Source organism: Vipera berus (genome assembly GCF_964194415.1).
Source record: "Vipera berus genome assembly, chromosome: 5".
In the NCBI taxonomy this organism is placed as follows: Eukaryota; Metazoa; Chordata; class Lepidosauria; order Squamata; family Viperidae; genus Vipera; species Vipera berus.
Genome location: NC_138207.1, coordinates 7,050,359 through 7,062,567, shown reverse-complemented (window position 1 = coordinate 7,062,567; position 12,209 = coordinate 7,050,359). Strand labels below are relative to the sequence as shown.

At 48.7% G+C, this 12,209-nt stretch overlaps 1 protein-coding gene across 1 annotated transcript; it reads left to right on the top strand.

The window, feature by feature from the left end:
• Positions 1-7,687: 7,687 nt before the first annotated feature.
• On the top strand, positions 7,688-9,024 carry CAMK2N2 (calcium/calmodulin dependent protein kinase II inhibitor 2; the record flags this gene model as incomplete). Its single annotated transcript, XM_081328281.1, has 2 exons — positions 7,688-7,850; positions 8,619-9,024. The coding sequence occupies 2 exons, from the start codon at positions 7,688-7,690 to the stop codon at positions 8,687-8,689; spliced, it is 234 nt and encodes a 77-aa protein (XP_081184407.1). The 3' UTR covers positions 8,690-9,024.
• Between the last annotated feature and the right edge of the window lie 3,185 nt (positions 9,025-12,209).

Below are 12,209 nucleotides of genomic sequence, written 5' to 3'. Positions count from 1 at the left end.
AGCGTTGCAGGAATTAGGTGTTCAGCAGAGGGATGACACAAGGGGAAAAAAAATCTACTAATTACATAAACCGAATAAATAAATAAATATGTTAGTTCTATTGTAGTATGTGGCAATTCTCAGAGTAGACTCGTGCACTGTAGGCTTACAGCTTGTATGTTTGTGATGTGGAACTCAACATGTTATTTTTTTCAGAGAAACATGGGAACAAATGGAACATTTAAAAAAAAATGTATTCGTGTATCTGGGATCTCAGTTTATTTTCTCAATTGTAGCAGAGTTGAGTAAATTAAAGCTTTGCAACCCACTTTAATTACCGACTGAGTGGCTTAGCACCCCTGAAGCTAAAATTACCCCTCTGTCTTTGGGGAAGCCAGCACCATTCTGTAAGAAGCTGGTTGGTCCAGGAGTGACAGGAACCTGAAGAAGAGCTTCCCAAAGGCACGGAAAGAACAAAATTGGCTTCTGTAATGAATCAGACAGACACGTTCGAAATGAGACTTTGTGGCAAAAAGAACCAGTTTTGTAGAAGTGGTTAAGGTACAGACTACAAACTGGGCCAATGTGAATTCTAGTTCTGCCTTAGGCATGAAAGATATCTGGGTGACTTTGAGCCAATCATGAGGAGACTGTGAGTTCTAATCCCGCCTTACCTGTTAATGCCAACTGGATGACTTTGGGTCAATCATCAGGAGACCGTGAGTTCTAATCCCGCCTTACCTGTTAATGCCAACTGGATGATTTTGGGTCAATCATCAGTAGACTGTTATTCTAATCTTGCCTTAGGCAGGAAAGCCGACTGGGTGACTTTGGGCCAATCATCAGGAGACTGTGAATTTTAGTCCCACCTTAAACATAAAAGCCAACTGGGTGACTGCAGAATTCAGAATTTCCTTGACCTTCCTTTACGCAGTTATGTAGCCCAGCCAAAGAGTTGCATCTCTTCTTGGGAGCATGCCAGTGCCGTAATGCGACCTTATGAATTTGGATTCCTTGGAGTCAGAGAAGGCACCTGGGCCAACAAGTTGCAGGGCTCAGGGTTTGGCAGTCCATCTGCCGCATTGGGCAGAAAATACGGTGTGGAAAGAGTCAGGTGACCAGGGGTCTGATCCTGGCAGAGGCCCAGGCCCAGGGCACATTGGCAGCTTTGGAGAGCCAAGATGAAACTCTCGGCTTGTTGTCTCCAGAAGCACCAGATCCAACACCCATAACTGGCTTACTTGAGAATGGGCATCACAGCTGGCCCTGTGTAGGAGCAACGTGACAACCTAAGATGTGCTTTGATGTGTTCTTGCTTCCTGCTCTGCTCCAGGATTAGAATAGAATAGAATAGAATAGAATAGAATAGAATAGAATAGAATAGAATAGAATAGAATAGAATAGAATAGAATAGAATAGAATAGAATAGAACAGAACAGAATAGAGCTGGAAGGGACCTTGGAGGTCTTCTAGTCCAGCCTCCTGATCAAGCAGGAGAACCTATAGCATCTCAGATAGGTGAATGACCAGTCTCCTCTTAAAAAATCTCCAGTGATGGAACGCCTACAATTTCTTTCAAGGTTGCTGAAATTTGAATCGTCTGCATTTGAGAACTTCTTTCCCTAGCTTTGGTTGATGCACATTCAGTGGTTGACCCCATACAGGCAGTCTGTCAAGCTTGAAGCTCGCTTTGCTGAAGTAACAATTGTTGCTTCTTCGCTTGCCAATGAACTTGGCAGAGGAGGATGGGAAATTGGAATGCAGGCTACAGAGATAAAGAAGGCTGACCGTGAGAATCAAGGACGATTCACCAGGTGTCTGACCCGACTCAGAGACATTTTCTCATAACAATATAATTGCACCTAATTGGGCAATGTGACCTATTCATAGATGGGAGGGGAAATTCTATTCTTTTACTATAGGGGTTGGGCTGGGAATTTGATAGAACTGATTTTGTTTTCATATGTGCCAAAATAATGTACTCAATAAAGTTTTACTTTAAGAGATCGAAATGTCTCAAAGGTGTTGCTTGGTTGGGTTCATCAATCGGAACCTTGACATAGTCCTTGTTTAGCCACTGCCTCATTTAGCGACTATTTTACCATCACAACGGTGATGAAAAAGCAACTTGATGACCAGTCCTCACATTTACAACCTCTGTAGGCCTTTAATTGCCAAGAAAAGATTATTACATTTTCACTTAGTGACCCATTGACTTAGCCCAAATTGCAGTTGCTAAATGTGGACCAGCTGAAATTAAATCTCACAACCTGCTAAGCCACAAAAGAACATGAGTATCAATAAAGCAGACTATTTGTAGCTCAGGGTTGAAATGAAGCATCCTTGGTGCTCTCTGAGCTTGGTTGTTTTCTTGCAGATGTTTCATTACCCAAACTAGGAAACATCATCACAGTGCTAATAAGCATTGAGGTTTGCTTTCAGTTTATAGACAGTAGCTTGCCCTGCTGGGGTTGATGGAGGCCTAGTTTTTCTCCTTGTAGTTTGCATTTCTTCATCAGCCAACACCCAGATAAGCAAGGATTAACACCAGACAAAGAAGCAAAAAAACAATAATCGAAGAACTACCAAGGAGGAAAACTACACTTCCATCAATTCCAGCATGGCAAGCTGCTGTCTATAGCAGGGAGAAAACCCACACTCTCTCGCACTGATGATGTTACCTAGTTTGGGTAATGAGACGTCTGCAAGAAACCCACCGAGCTCAGAGAGCACCAACGACCCCTCAAGAACCTAATGGGCGAAGTATAGCATGTCCTACCAACCTTTTTATCAGGTCTTCGAGAATCTCTTTGTTGCCTCCCCCCATCTTCATGCATGCCTCCCCTCTTAAGCCACTCTGCGGATGAAGCTCCCTTGTTTTGGGCTGTAACCGCCACCAAAGCCATTCCACCCGGCAGTAGCTCAAAGGACATTATCAGCAGAGTGGGAACCGAAATGCAAGCATCTTCCTGGCAATCCTTTCCTTCACGGCGGGAGGTCTGATTCATCATCGGCTGCTTTTGTGTTTCGAGGGTTTGATGCTCTGCAAAGAACAGCTGGCTTCTCTAACTTAGGGATCAACTTTGAAGAGCTCAGGGCTGTTAATTTTACCCTGGGACAGGCGTCTCTTGCTGGAAGAGCAGGTGCTGAAAGCCCTTTGCAGACAATGAGGTGTCCTTCCACGACTTCTTAGTTAATAAAAGGAGCAGTTAGGGCAAAGAGATGGGGGGGAGGGGGGGGGTCAGGTTGTTTCCACTTCAGTCTGGGGAAAAGCAGGAGAAAGAAAGAAGAAAGACCAACATTTCCTGTTAGATGTTTTGTGCCAGCCATGGCAGTTACCCAAAAAGGTCATCAGATGGAAGCAAAGAGGCTTCTTTGCTTCCACTGATGAGTCAGGGGTCCCAGGCCCCTGCAGCCCCATTGGAGAGAGTGTTTTATGGTTAGGGAGGGGCCGAGACCCCCCATAAATACCTCTGCTCAGGGGCTGCTCTTTGCTTCTTGTTCTTTCTCTCTTGCATGCATTCTCTCTCTATCATACAAGCATGGATGCCTCCATGCCATATAGCTCTTTCTATATAATCTATCGATGAATAAAGCTTCATAATGATTGCATCTCTGCATCCTGCCTCTTTTACTTGGAAGCACCTTAACGACCCATCGATCTCTCGTGAGAGCTGCTTACATTTCCAACAATATATTTGCAGATAAAGCGAACAAGGAAGCGTTGCAAACCTCTGTCCGTACGCACTCGCTCTGCTAGCCAGAGTTGTGAGTAGCTGCCTTCGTTTGTGTTTCACTTTTTTGGTTTATATGAGAGTCAAAATAGTGAAAGAATCTCTCTCGTGCTCATCTTAAAACACGTTGTGCCTAAGTACAACATGCTTAGCCTGAAGTTGCATAAGAGATTGAATGTAGACGTTCCCAGAAGAGAATGTTTGTAGTTCAGGGTTTAACTGTGGGGTCCTTGGGGCTCTCTGGGCTGGGTTGTGGTTTTTTTTTTTTTTTTGCTGACGTTTCATCCCCAAAACTAAGTAACACCACCAGTGCACTAATCAGCACTGTATCTTACCATTGTCAGTGCACTGACGATGTTACCAAGCTGGGTAATGAAATGTCTGCAAGAGAAGAATCGAGTTGGGAGAGCACCAAGGAGCCCACAATGTAGAATTTGTACAGATAGTCCTCGAACATATGACTGTAACAGAACCAGCCTTTTTTGTAGCGGTCATTAGATTTAGATTTTAGATTTTATTAGATTTATATACCGCCCTTTCCCGAAGGACTCAGGGCGGTTTACAGGGCATTTTAAAATCACATCAATATAAAATACAAAGTAAAAAGAGAATTAAAAGATTAAATTATCCCTGGAAATAAAACCCCAGTTAAAATTCTCAGCCTGGGTCAGAGAGCTCAAAGAGCCAAGTCTTCAGGTCCCGGCGGAATGAGCATAGGTCAGGGGCAGTCCTGAGCTCCACGGGCAGCTGGTTCCAGAGGGCAGGCGCACCCACAGAAAAGGCCCTGGGTGTTGTTGTTAGTTGCGAAGTCGTGTCCGACCCATCGTGACCCTATGGACAACGTTCCTCCAGGCTTTCCTGTCCTCTACCATCTTCTGGAGTCCATTTAAGCTCACACCTACTGCTTCAGTGACTCCATCCAGCCACCTCATTCTCTGTCGTCCCCTTCTTCTATTGCCCTCAATCTTTCCCAGCATTAGGCTCTTCTCCAGTGAGTCCTTCCTCCTCATTAGGTGGCCAAAGGATTTGAGTTTTAGCTTCAGGATCTGGCCTTCTAAAGAGCAGTCAGGGTTGATCTCCTCTAGGACTGACCGGTTTGATCGCCTTGCAGTCCAAGGGACTCGCAGGAGTCTTCTCCAGCACCAGAGTTCAAAGGCCTCAATTCTTTGGCGCTCAGCCTTTCTTATGGTCCAACTTTCACTGCCATACATTGCAACTGGGAAGACCATAGCCTTGACTATACGCACTTTTGTTGACAGGCTTCCTGGGTGTTATCCGCCGGCAATCTTTTACCGCCGGCACCCTGAGAAGACCCTCCCTCTGCGAGCGCACTGGACGAAGGGAACTTGATGCTGGCAACAGGTGTTCCCTCAAATATCCCGGACCCAAGCCATTTAGGGCTTTATAGGTCATCACCAGCACCTTGAATCTCTTTGAATCACTTTGAATGGCTTGCTATGAGCAGAGTTTTGTCGAAAACTAGAAACAAGTGCAGTTTTCAGAAAACTGTTGTCAAAGGCAGTCACATGACCACAGGATGCTACAAAGGGCCATACAGCTGTCTCCGTTGCTGAGGGCACAAAGTTGGGTCATGTGACTGCAGAAGGGACTCAACTGTCGGAACTTTGGGTCGTAAGAATCCTTTTTTGGGGTCAGCTGTAAGTTCTAATGGAGATTACCTGCATTTAGTTGTACTGCGTTTCATGTTGAGTTTTGGCATAATTGTCTGGACATTTATAATCAAGTTGGGCCTCCACTAAATCCGGGTTTTCTTCATTACGTATGATCTAGTACCCACTGATTATATCTGCACAACCCTTTAACCTGGTTACTGGATCTAGGTGTCAACATTACAAACGAATTTGGCCGAAGCCATTTTCCCTTCATTTCCGGTTGCCACAGATTTGGGAGGAATATTTTTTTAGCTTAGTCAAAACAATAAATTGTTCTATGGCAGACATGTCAAACTTGCGACGTCACGTCAGTCACGCAACGTGTCGGAACCATGACATCGGGACAGTTTTGCCATTGCCGGCAATGGGGTGGGCGCGGCTTCCATGTGTTGTGTCCAGCTCGTGGGCCAGAAGTTTGACACCCCTGGTCTATGGGAACCAAGGTCATTGCTGATTGCATTTTGGCGGGCTAAGACTTCTGTGAGAAAGCCCCCACAAGTAGTTAATTGGGGGATGTGGTTTATGACACATCATTGGGGTGGGAAGTTCAACTTTGTAACAATGCAACCTGGGGACGCGGTGGCTCAGTGGGTTAGGACGCTGAGCTTGTCGATCAGAAGGTTGGAAGTTTGGCGGGTCGAATCCCGAGTGCCGCATAGCAGAGTGAGCGCCTGTTACTCGTCCCAGCTTCTGCCAACCTAGCAGTTCGAAAGCATGTAAAAATGCAAGTAGAAAAATAGGGACCACTACAGTGGGAAGGTAACAGTGTTCCGTGCGCCTTTGGCGTCTAGTCATGCTGGCCACATGACCACGGAGACGTCCTCGGACAAGCGGGAGGGCCCACTTGACCAAACAGACTCTTGTCCTTACAGGTAGTCCTCGCCTTACAACAGTTCATTTAGTGACCGCTCCAAGTTACAGTGGCACTAAAAAAAAAGCAATTCATGACCACTTTTCGCAGTTACGACCTTTGCAGCATCCCCAGGGTCACGTGATCGTAATTCAGATTCTTGGTAATTGGTTCAAACTTATTATGACCACTGCAGTGCCTCGGGATCACGTGACTCCCTTTGCGACCAGCAAAAGTCAACGGGGGGGGGGGGGAAGCCGGATTCACTTTACAACCAACTGATCACTTGACATCTGTGGCAAGAAAGGTCACAAAATGGGGGCAATTAAGCTGACTTTGTAATAATGCCGCTTAGGGGTGTGTGTGTGAAAGCCCTAATAAGCAGGCATATACATAGAATGAAGGCTACTGCTAAGCTTGTAAGCCGCCCTGAGTCTTCGGAGAAGGGCGGGATATAAATGGAATTAAAATAAAATAAATAAAATAAAAGCACCGAGGTCTCGCTTAGCAACCGAAACGTTGGGCTCCAAAAAGTCGAGGACTACCTGTATGTATATATATATATATATATATATATATGACGGGCTTTTCGAAGGAGAAGAAGCCCCTCATCAGGAAAGTCTTCTGCACATGTTCAGGAGCACCGCCTACCACCCAGTGAAGCCCGGGCTTTCTCTCCGGAGTGCCTCCCCCCCCCCCGCCCCGGCGTTTGGCCGCTGATCGGGATTGCCGAATGGGGGAGACCCACAACGAGGCCCGCAAGCCGGGGTGGGGGTGGGGGGAGAGGCAAGAGGCGGTCCCCGCCAGCCGAGAGGGCTTCCCTCCGGGAAGGAAGCGAAGCCCGGGTGTGTGTGTGTGTGTGTGTGTGTGGAAGAGGCGAGGCCAGGAGGATCTGGGAGGATCTCTAGCGCAGCGTTTCCCAACCTTAGGAACTTGAAGATGCGTGGACTTCAACTCCCAGAATTCCCCAGCCAGCATAGCTGGCTGGGGAATTCTGGGAGTTGAAGTCCACGCATCTTCAAGTTCCTAAGGTTGGGAAACGCTGCTCTAGCGGGTCATCCTCTGGGGGGGCTTTTGCTGCAACCTTCTCTTCTCTTCCACCCAACCCCCCCCCCCGCAGCTCGGTTGTCCCCGCCCCTGGGCTGCACGCAAGGCTCCGGAGGAGGCCCTTTGCGCGCCAGCCCCCCGGATGCATGACTTCATCCTTCCGCCCGGGTTTCCTTTATGATGTAGGGCTGTCCCAAGCGCTCGGCTCAGACGCTGGTCGAGGCTGTTGGACGCCGCACGCCGCTTCCCACCCCACCCCGCCCGCCCGCCCCGGCTGAACCGTGCCGCCTCTCGGAGCCGCCCGCCCTCCCCGCCCTCCTCCTTCGCCAGCCTTCCTCGTCTCCAAGCCGGGCACCCGCACCCGCCGCCGCCGCCGCCGCTTTTTTTGCGCCGCCGACACCACCATGTCTGAGATCCTGCCTTACAACGACGACAAAGTGGCCCGCTATGGCGCCGACTCGGAGGTGGGCGACATCTCCTTCAGCTGCCGCCTCCAGGACACCAACTCCTGGGGCAACCAGTCCAAGCGGCCCCCCAAATTAGGACAGATCGGACGAGCCAAGCGAGGTGAGCCGCGCGTCCGCCGGGACATCGCCGCGAGCAGCCCCCCCTCCCCAAATCCTTGTCCGCCGTCGCAGGAGGAAGGGGGGGGGAGGGAAAGCCAGGCATTTCAGCGCCCTGATCCGCGACTCTTGGGGGGGGGAAACAGACGTGCTTTCTCCCCTCACCCCCCCCCTCCGGTAGCTCCCCTGGCTGAGGTCCCCCTCGCCCCCCACCCTTGGCTGCCGCTGTAATTTTCCCACCCGCAGGTGGATCCTGCCGCAGAAAAGCGGGGAGGGCCGGCCAGCTGGATGGCTTTGTGTGTGTGTGTGTGTGTGTGTGTGTGTGTGCGTCTCTCTCCCACCCACCCCCCAGACCCCCTCAAGGCGCCCGCGTTGAGATCCCCACGACGATCGGGGCTGCTGCCCACCAGGCCTCTTTGGCGCAGGAATCTCGGCGCCCTTCCCAAAAGACGCCCAGCCGCCCGTTCCCCAGCCGCGGCTCACTTGAGCGCTCCGACCGCCTCTCTGCCTCAGCCGCCCCGCTTCCCGCACCGCCCTGGCCTTTTGGAGGGGCTTGACGGCCAGCGGGGATTCCGTCGGCGGGAGGCGACTCGTGTGCTGAGCCTCTGGGAGCCGGGACCCCCAAAGTTGCCCATCCAACCTTCCATCCCCTCCTTCCCTCCCCCTCCCCCCCAGCTCCCAGGGCCAAGAGGCCGAGGGGTGGGGCGGGAGGAAAACCCGGCGCCTCCCGTCCTGACGGCGCCCGTTGGGTTTGTCCTTCCTCCCCCTGCAGTGGTCATCGAAGACGATCGAATAGACGAGGTGCTGAAGGGCATGGCTGGAAAATCGCCGTCCGGGGTATAAAGTGGGCAAAACCGCAGCGCCTGCACCAGCTGCAGCGGATCCCCCGAATTTTTAAGCACTTTTGGCTGTGCATGTTTGTTGGGATTGTGGACAACCAGAAAAAGCACGGAAGAAGATGAGGCTGCTGGCAACACCTTCCACCTCCAACGCGACCCCGGCCCGAAGAGGGAACTGATGGGGGCCGTCATCTCCCCCTCCTCCTCCTCCTCCTCCTCCGCCTTCCACGGAGCGCCGCGGGACGCCCAGACCTTGTCATCCCACGTTGTCCTCGCCCGTTGCCAGACGGGACGATGCCCAATCCCGGAGTTCAAACGACCCTTCTAGGGGGGGAGAAAAAAAAAGAGAGAGAGGCCTCCTTTTTTGGCGGGAGTGGGGGGGGAAGGAAGGGCCGGCGTTGAATGGCGCTCTTGCGCCTTGAGGAGCTGTCCATTTCAGCACCGCCGCCGCCCGGCCCGCCGAGCCCTTCGCGCCTGCAAATGGGGGAGCCGTTCATTTCAGCACCCGCCCCGCTTGGATGCACTGCCTGCGGAACCGTCCACCGCAGCGACTAGGCTATGTTGTCTTGTCCCTAGCATCTTGCCCCTTTTCTCCCTCCCCTCTTCCCCCCCACCCCGACACAGACACACACACACACACACACACACATACACACACAAACACAAAGACACTCTTCCGGTTCACAACAGCAGCAGTTGCGTCCCCCCTCTTTGGTCTTGGGTGACCCCCATGCCACGATATGACGGTGCTGAGCCACAGGATCGCCTAGTGCTCTTAATTTTTTTTTTTAAAAAAAGGGGGGGGTCTCCTTTAGCAATGCACTTTACGCCTTTCACTTTGGGAGGAGGGGTGGTGGTGGCTGCATAGCTGACATCTTGCATAGGCATAGATACCCAGATTAACAAAGACCAGATCCACCCTGTACTCTAAATATAATAATAGGTTTCATCGTGTTTGTATGATAGTTTGCCACTCGATACACACTGATAACTGCTTCATTAGTCTTCACTCCTTTATCCCTTATTCCCCACCTGTAAAAATTAAAAAAAGAAAAGAAAATCTGTTTGCAAAATACCAGCAGTTTGGAAGCAAACTCAAAGCCAGCAGTGCTGAGTGGAAGAAGACACACACACAAAAAAAGATTCTGATTTGGATGGACTATAGTATAAAAGACAGTGATTATTTTGCTGTCAAGAGACATTTTTGCTCCATCTTTTTTGCATGAGCTTCCTGGTCTTGGTGCCACGTCTTGGTGCCACTGGTCATCCCACTATGGCACGCTTCTTTTTAACAGAAAACTCTTCATATTTGTATTTTTATATCTGAATATTTGTTAACAACAATCTGCTAATGTCTAATGTCAAAACGTTGCATCAAAAGATTGTTTGTATTTTTTCTCCATAAAAGGAAAGGCAGACAAGATTTATATGGTGGGTTTCTCATAGGAAGGCAGAAATATTGAAAAAGTTGGCTCTTTTAATTATATCAGTATTGAACAGGACTTACTGAATGTGTTTTGCACTCATTGTTGACAAGAAATGTATTTAATGAATCTTATACTGTGGTCATGGCTTAGTTGATGGACTTTGATGAATTTAGAAAAAAAATTGCACTGTTTATGAATGTGTTCAGATAACTTGCTGGTTATATGATGCCTCTTTCTTAAGAGGGGATATTCAGAGCTGTTTTTAATTTTGTACTTTAATTTATTTTTTTTTTAAGAAGCTTATTGTCTGTTGTGCATGGAAAAAAAATCTTTTCAAGAATATACAATGACATTTTATGAAGACAAGCAAAAAAAAATAAAAGAAAAAAAATGTCATGACATTCTAGGAATGACCCATTGTAAATTTTAATGCCATTTTTCACTGTATTGGTGAACAAAACTCAATGAATAAATACATACATGTATTAAAATGGAAGCATCTGGGTTTGAATCTCTTGTTGACAAGGATCTAGGATGATCTGGAGGCCAGTTGGTAGCGGTGCAAAAAATCCTACAGCAATTCCTCCAGAAATAAGGAATCTCACGGAGCTGGTCTGGCTGACAACTCTGCTAAACTCTTAGCCTTTCAAGACGATTGCTCGGGTACCTCTGTCTTTATCTCCTCTTGGGCAAACTGTTTGGGCTGTAGGAAATGCGGAAAGAGATCCAGAGGTGGGGTGTTTCTTTTTTCTCCCCCCCCCGGGAGGTGGGGAGCACGGTATCTCAGCAAAAGCAAGCTAAAATCCCTGCAGTTGTTTGATTGGAATGGCAAACAGTAAATGACCTAGTTTTTTTCCTTGACAGACAGAAATAGACATTCGGGCTGTTGAGCAGCTTGTAGAAGTTAAATAATTTAACGGAACCTCTCAAAGGACTCGCCCTTTCCTGCCTTTGGGAAAAGGGAGAGATCAATCTGAAAGAAGAAGGCAAAGGGGTGAAGCATGGAGGCCACCCTGGTGGGGCATCTTGGCACGCTGTGGATGCTTGAGAAAGAGGAACCCTACTGGATTCCGGGTTGTTTTTCTACTCAAGAAGGTGAATGGTATAAAGAATGGTCATCTCCAGGACCAAGAGCTGCAGTGGAAGTACAGCACACCTCAGGGTGTAGGGAGAAGCAGAAGGAATGTTTTGTAAACCTCTGGGAAGTGCTGGCACGGAGGGGAAGGATGAGCCGAAGAGAGCTGCCTGTTTGTGTTTTATTTAACTCACCTCAGAAGGAATCTAATTTTCGGTTGCTCTCAGACTGCATGGCATGGATCAGAGGAAGGCTGCGACCGTTTTGTTTTCCTCGCTTGACTCAGAAACATTAGGCTGCAGATTTTCAATATAATGGAGTCCTGCCTGTGGGGTTTATCTCTCTTCCCCCTCCGCACCCCCCCCCCGTTCCCAATAAAACAGAATGAACCATACCCTCTTTATGGGTTGGGCAAACGGCAGGGATTCCTACTGTTATTGCACTGAAGTTGACCTGCCTCTCGTGTTCAGGGTCAGCACACATTCAAAAAAGCTGACCAGATCCTTCTGCGGAGACCCTGCTGGGACACAACAAAACAAGAGAGTCAACACAGAGAAACAAAACAGTATTTTGAGCAAGAGATACTCGTAAAGGATTAGGCTAACCCCCACAAAGGCACATTTGCTTGTGCAAACCAACGTGGAATGCACTAATGATGCGTATGATGCTTCATCCATCGTTAGAGGGGTATAGAACACACTGACTCACATAGATACATAATTCATACACCGAATCCTCTCCAAAGAATCCCAAATAAATCCGCCGCCCCCACCCTTGGGTGCAAGTACACTAAACATAAAGGGTTATTTCTTTCCTCTACGAAAGATCTGCCTCGTTCAGAAAAAAAAGTAATGGGAAGAGAAAGGGAGAAAGAAGGAAGAGGAGTACATATTCTTTGGAACTTATAGCAGGAGAATTGATGGGGAAGGGAAATTGTCTAGGTTTTTTAAAGACCGTGTTATGGAATTCCACGCCATGCCGAACTCTTGAATGGGGCCCTACCGAAGCCCCAGCTAACTTTG